Below are 22,416 nucleotides of genomic sequence, written 5' to 3' on the forward strand. Positions count from 1 at the left end.
CCCTCTAAAAAAGCTTTTTATGTACCTTTTAAAAATGTAATTCCCTTATTTTGTATTTACCTTATCTTCAATCCACGCATTATAGCCAGGAGGACTTAATCCCATATTCACAACACTAGCTATTAGCAATGATAATAGCATTAGAGGAGAAATGTATTTCCACATATAGTAGTAATATCTGCTGGGAGCAAAGCCCAGCATATCTTTTAGGTCTTCCATAAACCTGAATAAAAAGAAAATATTTAATTATTCCTTAATTTAATATTGCTAAACCTTAAAAATGTGCATTGTATTAATGGTCTGACAAAAGATTTAGCCATGGATACCCTATGACATTTTAAATTGTATCAAAGTTCCTCTTGGAAGATGACTATAAAGTAAAATGAAAACAGTTAAGTACTATAATTTTTATTTAGGGAAAACTCTCTTTAGCCAATTATTGAATTCTTCTACTGATAACTTTCTATTCTATAAACAAAATATTTTCAGTGCATTAAAAATTTATTGTCTCTTTTTTAGTAATACAAGTAATAATTACTAAAAGAAATTATTTAGAAATTATTTATTTTAGTAATTATTTCTTAATTATTATTAAGAAATATTAAGTAATTATATATTAAGGAATTATTACTATGCTATTAATACTATGCTATTAAGGAATTATTACTTTTGGTAATAATTACCTTTTAGTAAATAATAATTTTACTAACTACTGCTTTTACTAATAATTTTTCTATTACTTTTAGTAATAATTAGTAAAAGTAATAATTCCTTAATATCACAGCATTAAAAGCATAATAATAATTCCTTAATATCATCAAATATAACTAATCAATGTTGTATTTTCTGAACTCTTCTTTTTACATTCTCAATTTTTAAAAAGGTCTACATATAGTAACTAATTGTTATGAATTGTCATGTCTCTTGAGTCCATTCTTTCTTTCTTTTTTTTTTTTTTTGAGACAGTTTCACCTGTTGCCCAGGCTGGAGTACAGTGGCACAATCTCGACTCACTGCAACCTCGTCTTCCCGGGTTCAAGCGAATCTCCTGCCTCAGCCTCCCGAGTAGCTGGGATTACAGGCGACCGCCGCCATGCCTGGCTAATTTTTGTATTTTTAGTAGAGATGGCATTTCACCATGTTGGTCAGGCTGGTCTCAAACTCCTGACCTCAAATGATCTGGCCACCTTGGCCTCCCAAAGTGTTGGGATTACAGGCATGAGCCACCGTGCCAGACCCAGTCTTAATCTCTATGTTTCTCCTCCCTTTTTCATTTCTTCCAAATTGTTCCAGAATCTTAAAGGACATCTTCAGTGTAAGAATTCTATACCTGCCCTTTAGTAAAAATACGAACTTTGAAGACCAAGAGACCTCATTTCAGATCACAGTTCTGTGTTCTTCTGATGTGTATCTTAATATCTCTAAGTTTCATGTTTGGCGTTTTCCAGAAGGATAATGTAATACCCACCTTTGAGGGTTATTACTAGAACCATAAACAATGGATGCTTAGCATACTACCTCACATATGGTACAAAATCGACAGACGCATCTATTAGTAGTAGTATTTTTTTCTTCTGTTGTTATAAATAGTGTTATTCAGGAACACTAGCATTAAAAAGAGAGATTCTTTAGTAAGTTCATGAATAATTAACCGTCTAAATGGAAATCTAAACTACAAATGTATTTATAGATCAGTCCAATAACAATATCAAATTCCATCATGGTACAGGTTATGAGTTTTGAGTAGCCTAGTAAAACTTAGAGAAAACTGGCCTTGAAATGAAGGTCAAGGTTACACTACTGGCTCTACAGCTAACATATTGTATCCTCCTGTAAAAGAAGGGGCAGTTTCCCATCTGTAAGATATGGTTCATGTTAGTTAACATGGACTATTTTTTTATTACAGACTTTATTTTTTAAGAGCAATTTTAGGTTCATAGCAAAATTGAACGAAAGTGGAGAGATTTCCCACATAGCTCCTACCAATATACACGCATAACCTCCTCCATTATCAGCATCTCCCACCAGAGTGGAATATTGGTTACAACGGATGAACCTACATAAGTTAACACATCATTATTACCTAGAGCCCACAGTTTACACTAGAATTCACTGTTTGTGTCAAAAATTCTCTGGGTTTGGACAAATGTATAATGACATGTGCCCACCATTACAGTGTCATACAGAGTAGCTCCACTGCCCTAAACATTCTGTGCTCTGCCTATACTTTCTTTCTTTTTTTTTTTCTTTTTGAGACGGAGTCTCGCTCTGTTGCCCAGGCTGGAGTGCAGTGGCCGGATCTCAGCTCACTGCAAGCTCCGCCTCCCGGGTTTACGCAATTCTCCTGCCTCAGCCTCCCGAGTAGCTGGGACTACAGGCGCATGCCACCTTGCCCGGCTAATTTTTTGTATTTTTAGTAGAGACGAGGTTTCACCATGTTAGCCAGGATGGTCTCGATCTCCTGACCTCGTGATCCGCCCGTCTCGGCCTCCCAAAGTGCTGGGATTACAGGCTTGAGCCACCGCGCCCGGCCTCTGCCTATACTTCCCTGGATCTGGCCCAACACCTGTCAATTGCTGATGTTTTTACTGTCTCCATAGTTTAATCTTTTCCATATTATAATATAGGGGAATCTTACAGTATGTAACCTTTTCATATGTGACTTGTTTCACTAAGTAATATGCATTAAAATTCCCTCTGTGTCTTTTCATGGATTGAATAATATTTCATTGCCTGTATGTATCACAGTTTATTTATCCATTTACCTACTTGGTTGCCTCCAAGTTTGGGCAATTATGAATACAGTTGCTATAAACCCCCACGTGCAGAATTTTAAGTGGGCATAAGTTTTCAACTCCTTTGGGTAAATACCAAGTAGCATGATTGCTGGATTATATGGTAGGAGCTATTACTACTATTATTATATAGTACATGATTATTAAATGTAAGTTCTCCTAACCTTCCTGGCCTGGAGCTTTTGGCAACCATAAAACTTTGTTACAAAGCTCATTCAATACCAACAATATTCTTTATGTTGCTTAAAAGGACTCTGGTCTTCACTTAAGGTGCATGCATTGCTACTTTACATAGGGCTGTAATGAGCTTGGTGATCTTATTACCTCTCAGTCCATATATGTGATTAGAGACAGTGACTATAAAAAATATTGGACAAATCCTCCAAAGGTCTTTTTCCCTTGAGATTACTCTGATGCTTCCCATCAGTTAAAATACATATACTTTTCATATCAGTGTACCTGATTGATGTGAAAAGTATATGTATTTGATATGAATTTATGAATAGTGAATTTATTCATTGTTTATGCATATAGTGAATTTAAGTAATGACTCCATATAAATATAACGTTTGTGTGCAGCAAATGACATATACCTCTCACCTGGGAAAATATCATTTCCCAATATTGTCCTGCTATATAAGTCATTATGACACATGCACTCCTCTTATAAATCAGTTTAGCAAAATAATTAGGAGATAAGCTTTAGAGTTAAACAGAAATGGACATGAGTCCCAGGTCTGTCGCTGTCCAGGTGGGTGACAGGCAAGTCACAGCGTATTTCTCTAAGCTTGATTTTCCTTATCTGTGAAATGTAGATAACAACTACATCTGTGGAATGTAGATTAACAACTCAAAAGAACCTAAGGTTCTTGGAACACTGCCAATACTTACTAGATCCTGAAAGTTACTTTTTGATAACCAGGACTAAATCAAAGCTCTAAAATTCTACACACTATTACATCCTATATAATTCTATTTGCCCAATAGGTAAATGTACTTTACCAAAACTGTTGAATCAATAAGAGCCTGCAAAAGATTTGATTTTTTTAAAGAATTGTTTCTTCTATTCATTTCTTTCCTCTTCTTAATGAAATGAATGTTGATAATTGATGTTTTCAAAAGAGAGATAAAAGTGAATACATAAAAGCAAATATACTTACTTATCTATGCCATAAACAAAGCATACAGCAATATTCTCCAAAATGACTACAATTAGCAGAGGCAGTGTAGCAGAATAATCATCAAACATTGTAACAAAGTAATTTCCAGAGCGTTGCACAAATATCAGGCCAATACAAAATGCCAGAAGACAACAGATAACTAGACAAAAGACACAAATGAAAAAATGAGACTCTATTCAGAGCCAAGTCCTTTAAACTTTACTATAAATTATTATATTCAAACTTTTAAAACTTTTATAACATGTCCATCATATAAGCAGGCAATACCTTTCCTGATAAATGGTATATAACCTACTAGGAATTAGGTTACCTGGGTATTGTCCCAACAGTCATACAAATTTATTCTAAGACAGTAATTCATCTCCCTGAATTCATTTACCAAGGTAAATTTACCAAGGTAAATAGGGCTGTAATGAGCTTGGTGATCTTATTACCTCTCAGTCCATTTATGTGATTAGAGACAGTGACTATAAAAAATATTGGACAAATCCTCCAAAGGTCTTTTTCCCTTGAGATTACTCTGATGCTTCCCATCAGTTAAAATACATATACTTTTCATATCAGTGTACCTGATTGATGTGAAAAGTATATGTATTTGATATGAATTTATGAATAGTGAATTTATTCATTGTTTATGCATATAGTGAATTTAAGTAATGACTCCATATAAATATAACATTTGTGTGCAGCAAGTTATTCATTTACCAAGTTCAACAATAAATGAGACAAAATTTACAGAAAATTTTGAAAGTATAAATTTCCATACTCTATTCCTATAATTAATAGCAAAGTGACTTCTTCAGGCAGCAAATATTCATAGGTCATTTCTTCCTTTAATAATGTTCTGTAGTGTTGAAATATAGATGAAATTTTTGAATTAATAATGAGACTAATATGGCTTATATTATGAAATATACATATTATATCATTGATTGAAATATGGTTACTTTTCAAGCATAACTGAAAAAAATCTGATCACACCTAACCTCAGCAACAATCCACATTTATATCTTTATCTTGCCTGAATAGATTAGTTTGGAAACAAATTATAATGGAGTTATGCAATCTGATCATCCAAATAACATCTAAGAAAAATAATCTAAAAAGAGTTTCCCTAGTAATACCTAAGAAACAGATGCATAAATTCCTGACCAGCTACTACTTAGAGAAGATTTGAAATTCATAAAATATTCCCATATTTTTGTTAGACTCTTTGTTTTTTTGTGCTCATTAGCAGAGAAGCCTCCAAAGGTAAAAGATGACTGCATTCCATTCCTCAACCACATTTCAGCAGAGGTGAGTAAACTTAAAAGAAGTAGAGTACTAATGGCAGCTAAGGAAAAAAGACATCCATGGATTCACTCATATGAATGTTCCCTAACAATTTCAGCAAGTATGTGTTACATGAAGAAATTACCTCCATCTCTTAAGTACTATTACTGGTGCTGTGAGTTACATCTTACAGAAATGAATATCATATGTAAACATATAATGTAGAATAAGAAAAGTAACATTTACTTGGATTCTACTGCATATTAAATTTAAATGTTTATCACAGTATAAAATAATATTGCATTATCTCACTTAATTTTTATAACATCCCAATTGAACGATGTATTGCTTTCTTTACAGATTAGAGAAATGGTCCTGAAGAACGTTAAGTAATATGCTTAAAGTCTCAAGCTGGAAGTAGCAGAGTCTCAATTTGCACCCAAATCTGTCTTTCTCAACAGCCTATGTCACTTTCACTATCTCCTAATGACACCACAGTATGAGGCAAATATAAAAAAAGTACACTATAAGTGGTACAGACAGTAAGAGTTTTGCTGGAGATGTGAGGGAAAAAGATAATGAGTAATTCATTTGCCTAAACCTTACTTCATTAAAGAAAAGAAAACACACCTACCAAAGAAAATGAGGTAACATTTCATTGAGGTCAAATATGACTACTATTTGAAGTATCAGTATGATCCCAAAACACAAGAAGTGGGAAAGAAGGTACATTCCCTTTTGCTCTTTCCAAATAAGTCTTCTAGAAGGAGTTAGAAAATACTACTTTGTGTGATTTTCCCTTTACACTGTTACTTTTTCCTTAACCTGTAAGCCCTTTACTACAGGAGAGGACAGTTTGAATATGGTGAGCAAGGATAAGAATACAAAAACGACTTTAGCCTGCATTTCAGGCAGGATATGGATTTTCATATTAAGAAGTAGAAATCACTTTCTTGAATAATATAAAGCAGCTCCTCATTTCTGTTCAGTTGAATTGTGGATATATAGCTATCAATATTAACAAACTGCTGAAATTAAATTGTTTTATATACACACATACATGCACATGCACAAACACATACAGACATACTTATCAGAGCAGCAAGTGATAAAGGTATATATTTGAGAGTTATTTACATATAAATTCTTAGTTAATTTTTTATGGCTAAGAAATAGCCTTGGGGAGATGCACACCATTGCCCAGCATTCAAGGTTATCCATAAAATTTTTATCCAATCTTATTTTACATCACTTACCAGTACTGTTTCTGTACTCTTGTATGGTTAGCTTTCTTACTGTTGCCTTTATCTCCATTTATGTATGTTTACTAAAGTTATCCTCTGACCCTTGAGAAGACTCTTCCTCTTTCCAATTCAACTTCCATCTCTTTCTCTGACAGTTCCATCATATATTTAGATGACTTAGAATCTTTTGAATTCTTACATGTAAAATCCATTATGCTCTCTATCAGTATTTTACATGCTATAAGTCTTATCTATGCAATCTGATTTTAATTTTAGTGTTATTGTTTTTGGAGATTTTTTAATATATATTTGTTTATCTCTTATAATTTATTTTATATCCTTTATATCCCTTAAATGAGAGTGTGATGCATTAAACTGGTACTTTAATAATCACTTGTAAATTGGACCTATTAACTACCATTCATATTGATAAATTATTTTCTTCTCTACTTGGAGACATTAACTACTAGTAAATCACTATTGCTGCTGTATGTGAGAACTGAATTTAGGTTTATCATTTTCAGCTATGTACTTTTTGGATAGGAATATTGCATCTGAACTCCTCTAATTATGATTATTTGACTTGAATACAAAATTATACACAAACACTCCGTGACTTTATTCTAGTGTCAGTAATTCTTGATAATGCATTACTATTAATGAATTATAACAATAAATATTTATTAATAAATGATAAAATATAATTTATATTAAAACATTCATATTATATAATATATATACAATAAAAATTTATACAATTAAAATAAAATAAATGTATACAATGTATACAATCATAAATAAATAGTAATAATAGACATTAATAAAACTCAAAATATAAGACTTTCCAGTTTTCATCTCTAAACTTTCACCAAGAATAAAATGACCTGGTTTTGTTCAATGAAAAGTCAAATACGAAAATACTCACCAGTAAGAATTTCTTTCCTCACTTTGAAAGTGTCCACAATAGGCGTGACAATCCCTTCAATGGTTCCAAACATACTGCCAAGGCCTAGATTGACCAGCATGAGGAAAAACATCACTGACCAGAAGGGAGACGCAGGGAAATGTGTCATCGCTTCTGTAAAGGCAATAAAAGCTAAGCCAGTCCCCTGAACAGCCTGCAAAATACACAAAATAGCAACATTAGTACAGAATAATAATTAAACAATGGCTCTATGTATCAGTTACGATGAGGAGAAAAGAACTCTGAATAATGTCCAGGGCTGCTGGAAATAGACATGCTCACATCGGCTCTTAACCTGATGAATCATGTTGTCATTCTCAGAACCAGGATTTAATGAGATCGAGCAGATCCAAATAATGAAATTTTGTGTATAATTACTGAACAGAGTACACGATTGTGTTGTATATACTAACTATTTCACAAGACTCCTAGAATGAAAAATTATATTAAAGAATACATAATATGTTTGGTTTTTTTAAAGCTTATGAATATGAATAGTGACATATTATCATAGACATATAAATACATATATATATATAAAGCTATTTCTGGCTCATATATATAAAGATTTTAAAAATTTGGTTTTACCTTACCTCAAAGTGGCTCAATCAATTGTTGTAAAATATATATATACTATGAATAATAAACTTGTTTTAAGAGAAAACTGCAAATGCAAAATAAAAGGATGTGAACAGAATAAGTAGATCACAAAAAGCCAATTTTTAATTTAAAAAATCTGTATCTTTACATTTTTTACTACTGATATTCCTACCTCCCTGATTTAAAAAAAAAAAAAAGTTGGGCTGGTTTTCGTAATTCAGGAGACACAATGAATTTCCAGACAAAATTAATAACAAAATGAATTAAAAGACAGATACTCCAATTGGGCAGAAAGAAATTGAATTACTTACAAATATTAATGTTAGCTTATTTTTATGAATATCACAAATATTGAGTTGTAAAATAACAACTTACTTCGTCTAACTGTACCTATAACCAAACTTCAAGTTGATTGTGTCGTCTCAGAAAGATAGATGAGAATTAAAAAAAAAACAACTTTGAATGGTACATTCGTAATTAAATATTTCCTTAAGAAATTCAAGGTTTTTATATTAATGATGGCTTTATGTTTTTAATGAATAATATCCACACATGATTCTTTACGTTAGTCTCAAGTACATTTAACTATCTTAAAGCAAATAGTGACTAATTTCTCCATTATATTTCCCTTTTTGACAAACAGGAGACAGTGGCAGCCAATACAAGGATATTTATTAATGGTGAACTTTTTCTTATTTAATACAACATAGCTAAGAAAAAGAACTTGATCGGTCGGGCACGGTGGCTCACAACTGTAATCCCAGCACTTTGGGAGGCCAAGGCAGGCAGATCATGAGGTCAAGAATTTGAGACCAGCCTGGCCAACATGGTGAACCCACTTCTTCCATCTCTGTTAAAATTACAAAAATTAGCCAGATGTGGTGGTATATGCATGTAATCCCAGCTACCCGGGAGGCCGACCAGGAGAACTGCTTGAACCTGGGAGGCAGAGGATACAGTGAGCCAAGATTGCACCACTGCACTCCAGCCTGGACGACAGAGTGAGACTCCGGCTAAAAAAAAACAAAAAACAAACAAACAAATAAAAAAAAAAAAACAAAAAAACTTGATCATGACTTGTGGAACACAACTACTAAAACTTCTATTTTAAGTATTATTCATGCATCAAAGCAATCATGTGATGTATATGTAAATCAGAGCCATAATTCTAATTCTGTACTGAATATCATAGCAAGAAAGATTTCAGACTGATCATCATTCTATGATGAAAATCACTTTGTATTCATATTTTAAATTATTGTGGCTCAATCAACGAAATATCTTTTTAAAATAAAGCAAATCTTTACCATTTAAGAAAACATATTCTCTAAAATTAAGAATGTAAATTCTGAAGGCCTTACAATGCCCAGGAGCTTCTCTGGGCATTTTAAGAGCTTCCTCGGGCATTTTAAGAACCTTTTCCTGAAGGGAGTCTGCTGGATAATGCATATTTCAACTGAATGATAATTATTTTATTGCTCAAACATGGCTTACTAACTTTATTTAGCTCTTCTTCAATTTGGCAGGAATTGAGATGAAGAGCAGGAAACTCTTCTTCCTTCACTTTTTGAATGATATCATAAACTAAATGATAATCTTCTGCAGTAACAGCTGAAAGGTTGATATGATGGGGAATAATATCCTGACTAATGTTTCCCATTTTCAAAAATTTCATGATCATCTCTGAATTTCTGAAAAATAAAACAACATACAAATGAGCACATAAGAGTCCTTTAGTGTATAGTTTGTAAATGACTGTGCCATCATAAGCTAATGAATGAGCAATGTTCCCCACACAAAGACATGATTAATGTTTGAGGTGATGACTATCCCAATTACCCACATTTGACCATTATGCATTATATGTTTGTGTCCAACTATCACATGTATGTCATAAATATGTATCGCTATCATGTATCAATAAAACTATAAATAACAAAATAAAAACTGAACAAGAAAAACGGCAAATGGAAATTAATATTCATACTGTGTAATGCATTTCTCATTTATGACATTTGCTTTGAAGCCCAGAACTGCAAACACCACCAATGTTGCCAGGACAGAAGTGAAAAAATTGATGAAGGACACCAGGACAGCATCAAAGTGGCAGTTGTTGTCTCTCTTGTTGTAGCTTGAAAAGGCAATGACACCACCAAATCCCAGACCTAAGGCAAAGAATACTTGAGTAGCAGCTTCTCTCCAGACCTTGGGCTCCAGCATTATTTCAAGCTGTTTAAAAATAAACATAATAGAATCAGCTACAAAATAATATTTCAGAATAATTATTTTTTATGGAATTTACTGTTTCAATATATTACAATGATATTTATGCAGCCAAAGGTTATTTAAATCAGGAAATAATATGTTCTTAAGCATAAATAAACATCTATTTTTAGGAAATAAATAATTATGAGTAAGCAAGTTTATCAGTCCTTTACATGGAGATTTTAAGTACATGGGGATTTTCTACTTACATGGTGGTTTTTAAATATTTTAAGAATATGAAAGGAAATATGAAATGAGAATATGAAGAAAAATTAGTTATCTTCAGTAATTTCCCATTATGTGTTTTTACTTTCCATAGCAAAACCGGTCAATTACCAATAAAAGTTAATAGTTGCTTCACTAACACTCCATGTTTTGTGTTTTCTGCTGTAAATCTAATGATTGAAGCAGAAAACGATTATAAACTTGCTAGAGTTGAACTATTTGTACTTTGCATATTCACATATGTATTCTTCATTTAAAAGTCTACTAAAAGATTTTTCTTTGAAAATAGAGTAAATTCATCTATATTGTCTATAAGATACTCTTTCAGATCCAAAGTTCTGACACTGAACAGATATTAAATATTGAACAGATATTTCATGCAGTTGTGCTTTATGTCTTAGATAATTAATCAAAACTTAAATGAAACAATTCAGATCAGCCATGTGTGGCACAGACCTCAATACATGAAAACAGTTCAGTTTGATTTCAGTAATTATAGTGTTTAAATTGGCATTTTATCTCTTTTTACCATAACAATCAAATTGCCTTTATCGAGAGCAACGTCAAACATGGCTAAGAACATGAATTCTATAGGGAGTTTCAGATTCTGATTCTGCCATTTAGTAATTTTACAATAGTGCAACCAATGGCAAGTGATGTGTCCTCTCTGAGTTTCAGCTTCTTCAACAGAAATATCAGAATAATAAGAAGGATGCCACTTACCACGGTGCCTACCACACTCTAAAAATGCTCAGTAACCGATAACATAGATGAGCTACAGCGGCAAACACACTGAAAAGCATTTCATATGGCTTAATTCTTTTAGTATTCACAACAACCCATGAAGTTGTTGCTACTTTTAACTGAGTCTTAGGAAGGTTATGTAACTTGCCTAAGGTTACACAGCAGCTCTGAGGTAGAGATGAAATAAGAACACAGGTAGATTCCAAAATCCATATTCTCTCAAACAATAGGATGTATTGCCTCAACTAATTTTGGTTATTAAAATCTATGAAATATTCTTATTAAGCATAATCATGATTATCTTCATAATTTATGAACAATTAACATACGCATATTGTTTACTGACAATTGCTACATCATATTCTATTAAAATACACTCAACTGTCTATTTCTATTTTGCCCACTAGATGGCAGAAAAGACCTATTTACTAAAGACGTTACCAGCATTCCTTCCAATCTCTGACCTAAACCTCCACTCACTGTTTCAGGAGTATTTGATGTGCTTACATACTTTCTCCCCTACACAAACAATGTAATTTTTAAAAAAAAATTACAACTACTTCTCATATTGAGTATCACATCCTACAGAAATGTAATAGAGTCTTAACAACACTCAATGAGAACTTCACTGAAGGAAAATTAACATTTTAATGGTGATCCCTAGTCTGGGTCAAAAATGTTCATTCATGCTGCCGTTTTCAGTACTGGGACTATATATAATTATTATATATAAGCATTTAAATTCTAAAATATCTAGTCAAATCAAATGTTTAGAATTTTGTTAGAAGCAATTTTCAGTTTAGAAAGAGAATATATTCTAGAAATTCACACAGAACTTTGGTTGTCTTGAACTCAGAAAACATTTTCTTCAATATTATACATATAAGTTTTTTGGTCATTAAGTATGGCCCATTTGTAGCAGATTTAAATTATAGTGCGGCTGAAACTCATAAATCTTAACTAGTTGTTCACAGAGAAGTTCCAAGAACTCTAAATGTTAAACAGGACATTTGAAGTAGCTGAGAAAACCAGACACCAGTGTCAGCATTTTTGCTACTACAGAATGAATACCAACTCAGAACCAGACGCACAAAGCACACAGCTTCTTTTACGCAGTATCAAGGCAGCTGCCAGGAGTGACAAAGAATTCCAGAGAAGCTAATCCCTTCTGCCCAAATCTCACAGCACAATGCTGCCTGCACATTCATCCTTCAGATAACTTTTAATTTCTAAACTAATTTTGAAATCATATCTGTAGATAGTTTCATCTTTATGTCTGCCTATGATAGCATTAGCAAACTAATAGTGGGGATCACCTTCATTTCAGTGAATTTTATATATATACACACATATATATACACACACATAAATATAATATAATCAAAAACTTATTTGTTTCCTGTTAAATCAATGTAAGAAGTTATGATTAAGTCCGCAGTTATGATTAACCAAGTTAAATGTGCCCAGTGTTGAGTTTAGCTCTACTAAGTTGCATGACGGATTATAAGTTCTGAGCCCTTGATGGAGTCTAATGAGAATTTTCCTAAAATATACATGCATCTATAGAAGTTACAGAATTTCACAAGCTGATCACTATATTCTTCCAGAAGATACAAAACTACAAAACCTCAAAAAACTTCATTAAGAAAAGAAAACACTAATTTTCTCTGAGAGAGTATTTTAGGGTTCTTAATCTTATTTTAGGGTCCACGGATTCTAGGTGATCGGTCAACCTCTGGATACACTAAGCAAATTAATATGTTCACTACTTTTTTTTGGTAAGAAAATCCTCGTCACTTTTTCAAATGGGTCCATAACACAAAAAGATTAAAAAGCACTAGAATAAAGGGGAAAGAGTAAATGAAGACCAAAAAATTGTAGTTTAATCAGTATAAAAATTAGAAATAAATTTATTATAAAAGAGGGATTTTTGAAGTTGAAATAGTGGTAGCCTTTCTCTAAAATCAAAATGGGATATAGAAAATGGAGATAAATGGCTATAATTATACATAAAAAAATGCTGTTTTTTCTAGACTGGTTAAAAACTATATTTTAAAAGTTTAATGTACATACATTAGAACAATTATTCCTTAAATATAACTTAGAACATTTTAACAATAAACATAAAGCTTTCATGATCATAAGCCTTAAACAGAAATACGGTACATACCTTAGGGGTAAACATGTGGCGAATTCCGTCAATTGAACCATTTAAAAGGAATGCTCTGATGAGGAAGCATATAAGTACCACATATGGAAACAGAGAACTAAAATATATTATCTGCAAAGAAAGAAAAATAAAAGTAAGTGAGATGCTATGACAATTATATTTTTATAGTTAAGATTTTATATGTTAGCTTCTGTACTTTGACAGTCACTGTTTCATGACAGGGTTAATAAAACTATTAATAACTTCTAAAGTCATTTTTTAAGAATGGTTTATGAGTTGTGATTTGGCCTTAAGATTCTATCTAAGATGTAATTTAAATTTAAAAGATTCTATCTCCTTTGAAAAAATCCATAAGCTATGGTGTAGCTTCAATAGTGTTGATTCCTTATAGTCCATAAAACAAGAAATATTTAAGATAGAAATGAACACGCACTACCTACCTAATGAATTCCTACTTTTTTGTTGTTCTAAGTAGCAAAATAAAGTCCTATGTCTTTTTCTTTTAACCAAATTTTCACTGTGATTCTGTAAAGCTTTCAGTGCAGCATCGTTCCTATGCTGTATCTTCCAGAACCCAAACAATCAAACGTGTAAAGATTTTACTTTCCGCTTCAGCAATTTTCACCATTAAACAGTTCATCAAATATTTATAATAGAAAAGGAAGTGTGCTACTCAGACATTCACTGCCTCCTTGACATCTTCCTCTGGAGGCCTAGTAGGTCTCTAAAATGTTTCAGATCCAGAAGAAAACTTCTGAATTTCCCTCAAAGCTGTTCCCACCCATCTCTATTTCAGAAAATGGCCCCACCCTCCATCCCACAGGTAAAGCCAAACATCTAGAAGTGGTTCTGAACCATTCATAATATTCTCCTCTCTGAATTGCTGGCTGCCCCTTGGTTTATGTCATTCCCTGCTTAAAACACTTCAGGAATTTCTAATGCCATTGGAGTGAAGTGTTGATTCCACCCTCTGGCCTGCAAAGCCTTACGCTACAGTGCCTGACTGCCTGCCCACCACTCTTCCCATGGAGCTCTGGCTACTCAGGCCCTTGCTATCCTGTGAGTCTACCAAGCTCAGCCAGCCTTAGGGTGCAGGGCTGCACCTTCCTTCAGAAGCACCTCTTCCTTATTTGCAGATGACTTGCCCCTCCTTACTATTTTAGTCTCATCTTCATCTTCTCCCTGAGGTCTTCCCTGACCACTCAAAATAAGGTGACGCCTTTTTCCATTCTCTCTCTCCCATCTGCCTCTGCCAACCCTCAGTGATATTATCTGGGTTTGTTGTTGTTCTTTAGAGTACTTAGCACTTTTGGAATTTTATTTATGTGTTTCTGTGTTTATTTTTTGTATCTTCTACCAGGGTATAAGCTAGTGAGGGTAAAGATCTTTTCTGTTTACTACCATATCCCACACACTTAACACAGTTGCTGACATAATAACTCTACAATATGTATCTGTGGAAGGAAGGAATGGAAGGAGAATGGAAACAATGGAGGAAAAAGTGTCATAGCAAATGATGCCTCCGGGCAGGTAAGAGATACTGAATTCAGTAATAACTACAAACAACATTAACATAAGGTAACACAATAAGGGGCACTTTCTGTCTCATTTTACCCACTTAAGAATCATATTTAAACACGTGGCACACCCTAAGGAAAAAATATGGATAAAATGTCAGCATACTTTAGAACTCAATATTTTAAAACTAAATTATATTTTAACTTAATTAGTTGTAATGAACACAATTTTTTAATAATTTCAAATTGGTTTAACCCTTTGATTAATCCTTCACTCAAATTTTTTGATTTTTTAAAAAAATCAGAATGCTTTCAGATGGATTTTTTTCATTCTCCCTGCCTACTTCTGGCATTCATTAAATTTGGCAGTCGCCTTGATCTCACTTGAATTAAAGTTATCGCCTTTATGATTCTTCTTCACAAACGTTGAGGCTAGTCAGAAGTATGAATTTACTTTTGAACAATAGCTTGTTTTTACCTTTTAAAACAAAACTCAAATGTACTGCTTTATAAATAATATAAATGACTTCCATTAATTCTACTTTTATATAAGTGAAATGAAGAGTATACATTATAAAGTCTAGATTATGATTTTATCCAATAAAATATAGCTTTTTAGTTTTATATCTTTATATTTTTAATATAATTTCTAATTAGGTACTAAGAAAAGATTCTTCCTGTACTCATATTATTCCAGGCTAAAATATTCTAATCTATCCTTAGTATGTCCCTCTTTCTCAAATCCCGTAAACCAACTGATCACCACACCCAGCTAATTCTGCCACAGAAATCTCACATCTGTCCCTTTGCTTCCCCTCTCAATAGCACACCTTTCAGTTTGAAAACAGTTTCCTGCTCATCTTGCCTCCAGGTTCTGTTAGCTTTCCTCTGCATCCCGGAAATCCATCTTTCATCTTTCACACTTGCCAGAGTGATCTTTCTAAAAATCTGGTGCTGTCACTGAACTATTTAAAAATCCTCAAATGTTCCACACTGTTTGCTAGGTAACAGCCCATCATTTTACAAGAGTTCACAGATCCTTCAATATCAATCAATTTGCATATCATCCTTCATCTTCCACAAGCTGCACAAGTTGTATGTAAAAGTCACACAGAAATACTCAGCAGTCGTGGAGCTTTGTACATGCTGTTATCTGTGCCTACACACAGTTCTCTGTGAACTTGCTGGTGAACTTCTCTTCAACCATCAAACCCTGCTCTAAAATTTACATCCGCTGTGAAGCCTTCTTCCAAATCCAGTTTAACTGCAATTGCTGATTCTACACTATCGCACACTTTCTTTTTTCTTTCTTTCTTTTCTTTTTTTGGAGACCGAGTCTCACTCTGTCACCGAGGGTGGAGTGCCGTGGTGCAGTCTCGGCTCCTTGCTTCCTGAGTTCAAATGATTCTTTTGCCTCAGCCTCCCGAGTAACTGGGATTACAGGCACCTGCCACCATGCCTGGCTAACATTTGTATTTTAGTAGAGACAGAGTTTCACCGTTTTGCCCAGGCTGGTCTCAAACTCATGAGCTCAGGCAAGCCACCTGCCTCGACCTCCAAAAGTGCTGGGATTACAGGCATGAGCCACCACCTGGCCACTATTACACACTTTCTATGTGCTTCTGTTACTCCACTTAGTATGTTCTAATCATCATTACAATATGTTGTACTATTGTTTTACAATAATATAATACTAAAAAATATTGCACATTAAGATAAGATTTATAGGAATTTAAGTTTTTCTTCTTGTGCACAATTCACTCATTGAATTATGGGTTCCATGAGGACAGACTGTGGCCTCATAGGCATATCCATCAGTGCCTGACAAACAGCAGATATTCAAATATATTGTTCATTGAGATAGGATTCACAGGAATTTGAGTTTTCCTTTCTGCACAAAATTCTTTAAATTGCAAGCTTATCTTTATTCTGCAGTATTTTGAAAATTATATTTTAATTATATGTCCAGACATTTCAATTTTCATTTATTAATTCAACAAACATTTAAATTCTTAAGAACACTGACCTGTATTCAATAAAACCTAGTAAGTTACAATAACATTTCAAGCCCACAAAATGGAGAAAAATAAGTCAATATTTCAGACATTTAAATGATATTAAGAAGGCAACACATCAATTGTATTCCTCTGTGAGCAGGTAAGAGGACAAAACATTTCATTATTAAATTCCATGATTTAAAAAGATGTGTCTTAGGAGTCAGCAGGTTACATAAATATCTGTGTCATTTTTAAACACAAATTATTTGCATCCGGTCATATAGCTCTAATCGTATTAGACCAAAATAGTCAGTTGCATAATATTATTAAAATGAGTTAAATTCAACCTACTGACTATATGCATACTAACCACTTTCTTGTTTCCATGCTTTATGTCTTGTAACTTGAAGTTATTTTATAAATGTGTTTATCGTTTGCTGCCTCTGCCACTATAATGGAAACTCCATGAGGACAGGCACATTGTTTACCTTGTTAGCTATATTTCCTAAACTAGATCAGTGTCTAGAACATAGTAAGTGCTTAATAAATATTTTCTCAAAATAATAATGAATGGGTGAATCATTCTTACACATTGTCCAAGAAGTATACATTTTTAAAACTGGGAAATGATACAATGAAACATGCTCCTTTGACTGATTTTTAAGACCCTCCTGGGCCTTGACAACTGTTATGCCTGTAGAAGCAAGTATGTTAGTAAGAGAGACTATTTTATCATTCAAAAGATTGTATAAAACATGTACAAAACATTTTCATTTTACTAAACTGTTTAAAAAATCAAAACCATAAACCATTGTTTTACATATGAAAATGTTTATTATACATATTCCTTCATAATGTATCATTCTTTTTGAAAATTTTGTAGCCTAGTTTTAGCCCTGTCTATCATGTATTGGTTGCTTAACTCTAGCCAATTATTTATTTTTCCTGAGCTTGTCAACTTTGCAGTAAAATGGGGATAAAATACACAAATTATCTAGCTGACAGGAAGAATAAACAAGCTAATGTATGCACAGTATTTAGCATAGTAAGAGTAACAACAGAAAAGTAGTCGGAGTAGAAAATACTACCTTATCAGATACCTGATATAAATGATGAATTGATGGGTGCTGACGAGTTGATGGGTGCAGCACACCAACATGGCACAAGTATACATATGTAACAAACCTGCACGTTATGCACATGTACCCTAGAACTTAAAGTATAATAAAAAAAAAAAAAACAAAAGAAAACACTACCTTAGAGTTAGAAGAAAGCTTGGAGCTGCTCATTTCTATCCTCCATATTTGAGACAGGCATCCCTTTATTAGATGCTGTAACTAGGGCACATGCCACTTCTGTGTGACCACCTCCAATGATGCTGAGCTCTCTACCATTGAGGCAACTGATTTCATTATTATCAAGTTTGATTCTTGAAAGGCCTTTCTTTCTTCGAAGGCTTACCACCATCACAACCTCCTCCATAATACCCAATATTTGATCACAGTTTTGCTTTCTATGGCCACACAAAGCAGCCCTATTCTTCTTTTGTTTAACTATTTGAAGACTTTGATCACAGAGCTGAAAGTTCTCATAATAAAAAGGAAAATACAAGATTTCAGTAAAATCCAGTATTGCAGATGTGGTCCAACTGATATGTGCCTACGTAGCCCGAAGGACAATGTCCCTATCATACCCCTCTTTTAGTTCATGCAGTTTCCACTTAGCATTTTGCGGTATATGTATATGCATGTATGACTCTGTGGTTTGACCAAGCACATCACCAGCTGACTTATTCTTCTTTTAGCTGCTAAATCCTCTAAGTCGTTTCTCCATGCACTAGCCTTAAACAATATTTCTTCTCTCTTCAGTACTTGTGATGCTGTTTATTTGGGGGCATTTTCTGTTCAGTAGGTAAACACAAAGCTTAACATTTAATTCCTCATGAAGTCATTCTTATTATACTTAACTCATTGTTTCAGATTGAGGAATTGTGACTATTTCGGCTTCCACATCTTTGCTCACATTACCTACAGCTAGCTTTCTCCCCATCAGTGCCTGTTAAATTCTTTCTTCAAATATTGCCCAAATACTAGTCTTTTCCTGAAGCATTCTCATTAAAATAATGAGTGTATGTACTAAATAAACTGTATTACATTTTCTATATAAATTTATACTATATGACATGAGAAAAACAAGCCCAAGATACTGTGATAAGAAAAGGATGCATAGTTCTTTAAGTGAGGCTACGACACAGACTAAGAAGAAACAGAAACAAAACGTGGTAGTAACAGAACTTGAGTACAAGAGTTTTCCAGCTTCTCTGGATGACTACAGTTGGTTTTCTTTCTACCAAATGATATTATGTTAGGAATCATATAAATATGGTTAGGTCTTATTTAAGAATCTATTCTTTCATTTATAATGTGAGGGGAATGTAGTTCTGACATAGCGGAAAACACACAATTAAACAATTTGAAGTTATTTAGTCATACAATACAATAACATTTGCCAAAGACTTAAAGATATTTAGATGTGTTATCAAGTATATTCAAAAATTCAAAATACAAAATGATACAGAGTTTCCTGCAGGAAGGTAAATGTAAAATCAGCTACAATTTACAAGTTAAAAAGTCACTAAAAATTTTAATTAAATATAAAGTAACAGGAAGCAAAGATGAATTAGACAGACTTCTGCCCTGAAAGAATTCACTAATTTTTGGGACTAGGACAGGGTGAGACATTATAGTGTTGCAGTTAAAGAACATGGGCTCTAGATTGAGACAGACTTGCATTTGACTCCAAATACTAGAACTTAGTAGCCATGAAAGTAACAGAAAGCAAAGATGAATTAGACAGACTTCTGCCCTGAAAGAATTCACTAATTTTTGGGACTAGGACAGGGTGAGACATTATAGTGTTGCACTTAAAGAACATGGGCTCTAGATTGAGACAGACTTGCATTTGACTCCAAATACTAGAACTTAGTAGCCATGAAACTTTGGATAAGTCAACCTAATTTCTCAAGTCTGTTTATTTTAAATCTGCAAAATTGTTCTGAAAATCAAAATTACTTCTCAAGAGTTGTTTTTTATAATTAAATGGGATAAAGCATAAAAAGTAGTTATCACAGTGCCCAAAGCAAAATAAATTTGTAATAAATATTGGCTTCAATTATTGTTCTTACCCTAATTATTGTCAGAAACATCTTTATCATCTATTATTATTATTATTATGACTACTTCTACTATTACTGCCACTACTACTAATACTATTGCCATTCCTGCTAGTATGTGATGATGAGTGGTAATAAGTTAGCCTGAAATCAGAGTTATACTTTGAAAAGGAAAATGCTACAGCTGTACTGTTAAAGGGCACAGAGAAGGGTCAACAGTAAATTCTTGCTATGATCCAGCCAAGAGATATAGAGAGCTTTAGAATAATGGCTGTAATAATGAAAAAAAAAAAAGCAATATGAAAGCAAAATAGTGAATAGCAATTACTTTCCTAGTGCATCCTTTAAAAATAACAACAAACAAGCTACCTAGAATTCACTTAATGTCTTTTTAAACCACAACCATTCTAATTTTCAATTTGCCCTAGAAGGAATGATATTTAGTCTTTTACACTACTCTGAATTCCTTGTTGGAATTATTATTAACTACTTAATGATGTGCAGAGCTTTAAGAAACACTCCACATTACTTTATTTCAAAATGTCTTATGCAACTATTCCTTATAACACCTACAGCAGAGTGAAACAAATGATATCAAACAAACAAAATGAATGAATTACTCATTTTACTACTTTCCCAACTTCCATAATTTAACTAATTGGTAATTAGAGAACTGAAACATTAGGGTTAATTGAATAAATGGCAAGAAGAAAGGACTTCTAAGTATTAACAAAAATTTTAAAGATCTTGTTGAAATAAGGAAAGATTATAATTAACCTTAGATTTTATTATAAAACACTTACGTTTTTATTTGTCTTTTTAAAAATTTAAGCACACGTTTAAAGTGTCACTTTTCACTAATCTTTAACTACCTAGAATGAAGCATTATGTGTGATTTGCCCACAGAAATTTGTAACAGAATTTGAAAGAGGGATGAATCCAGAAATGGTGATTAGCAGAACAGAGAAGGGCTCTAACATACTAACTTTTCCAGAAGACTGAATGCCTTTGATCATAGCCAAGCAAACCATGACCCAGGCAGCCAACAAGCAGATGGTCATCTTCCAGTTTAAGCCCCCACTTTCAGAAATGGAACTTGAAATATTCAGTGCTTCCCTGTACCAGTAATAGGTGGTGGCAGAACTTTGTTCACATTCTGGTTCTACAACTGTAGAAAGAAAAGTAACACACAATTATTTCAGAATATAAAGAGCTATGAGACAATTTTTTGTCCAATAAACCTGTAAGTGAATTCTTAATGCTTCCTAGAAAAGTACTACCATTGTATAGCAGCATGTAAATTCACAATGAACAATAAAATCTCAACTGCAACCAACAGAAATGTATCCTCTTAGATATTTCTTATGCACTTCTGCAGTAAGAATATGTGAACTTCTTATCAAAGTAATTTTTATTTATTTATTTTTATTTTATTTTATTTTTATTTTTGAGACCAAGTTTTGCTCCGCTGCCCAAGCTGGAGTGCAATCGCACGATCTCGGCTCACTGCAACCTCTGCCTCCCAGGTTCAAGTGATTCTCCTGCCTCAGCCTCCCAAGCAGTTGGGATTACAGACACCCACCACCAAAGCCAGCTAATTTTTGTATTTTTAGTAAAGATGTGGTTTCACCACATTGGCCAGACTGTTCTCAAACTCCTGACCTCAGGGGCTCCACCTGCCTTGGCCTCCCAAAGTGCTGGGATTACAGGCGTGAGCCACTGCATCCAAACCCTTATCAAAGTAATTTAAACAAACCAGGCTTATCACCCCTACTACCCCTGGAATTATGGGATTGACTCCCTGGGTAAGCACTGTCAAATATGCTAGCTGCTGGCCAAGTGTTGCTTTTGAAATGGGGCCAATCTAAAGTGACATAGGTTACAAATGTGAAATTTGAACTAGGTTTCAGATTCAGTATTGGAAATTATTGTGAATTATTATATTAATAATGTTTACAGTAATTATATATTGAAATAATATTTTCATATATTAGATTAAGTAAAATATTTCATCTATTCTTTTTACTTTCTTTAAACATGTTTACTTGAAAAATATAAACTATACTTGTGCATTAGAATCTATGTTTACTAGACATCACTACTATAGGTGACTGCTCTTTATAATATTTATATTATCTTATGGGATTTAAAAAATGATGGGAAAGTACGAAACAACAGAACCAAAGATATAAAAGCAATTATTTTCATTCAAATTCTTATTTCTGTCCCCTTTGTGTTAGTTTTAATGAAAATGTAAGGCATCAATCAGG

The 22,416-nt window shown here is 33.2% G+C and overlaps 1 protein-coding gene and 1 long non-coding RNA gene across 3 annotated transcripts in view; both read right to left on the reverse strand.

Annotated features, from left to right (window-relative positions):
- Positions 1-22,416, reverse strand: part of SLC6A15 (solute carrier family 6 (neutral amino acid transporter), member 15) — a 54,523-nt gene that overhangs the window by 3,073 nt on the left and 29,034 nt on the right. For both annotated transcript variants that reach the window (XM_011934137.1, XM_011934136.1), the window contains 7 exons: positions 21,133-21,314; positions 13,461-13,571; positions 10,044-10,285; positions 9,555-9,747; positions 7,418-7,610; positions 3,956-4,115; positions 61-223 (listed from right to left, as the gene is read on the reverse strand). In XM_011934137.1, coding sequence (XP_011789527.1) covers positions 61-223; positions 3,956-4,115; positions 7,418-7,610; positions 9,555-9,747; positions 10,044-10,285; positions 13,461-13,571; positions 21,133-21,314 — 1,244 coding nt within the window. The remainder of the gene's footprint in view (positions 1-60; positions 224-3,955; positions 4,116-7,417; positions 7,611-9,554; positions 9,748-10,043; positions 10,286-13,460; positions 13,572-21,132; positions 21,315-22,416) is intronic.
- LOC105506101 lies at positions 17,789-18,843 on the reverse strand. The gene is made up of 2 exons (XR_001000871.1): positions 18,231-18,843; positions 17,789-18,062 (listed from the first exon to the last, which is right to left on the reverse strand). It is a non-coding gene; the product is annotated as an uncharacterized LOC105506101 (long non-coding RNA).

Source organism: Colobus angolensis, unplaced genomic scaffold (genome assembly GCF_000951035.1).
Source record: "Colobus angolensis palliatus isolate OR3802 unplaced genomic scaffold, Cang.pa_1.0 Scaffold131, whole genome shotgun sequence".
Lineage (NCBI taxonomy): Eukaryota > Metazoa > Chordata > Mammalia > Primates > Cercopithecidae > Colobus > Colobus angolensis.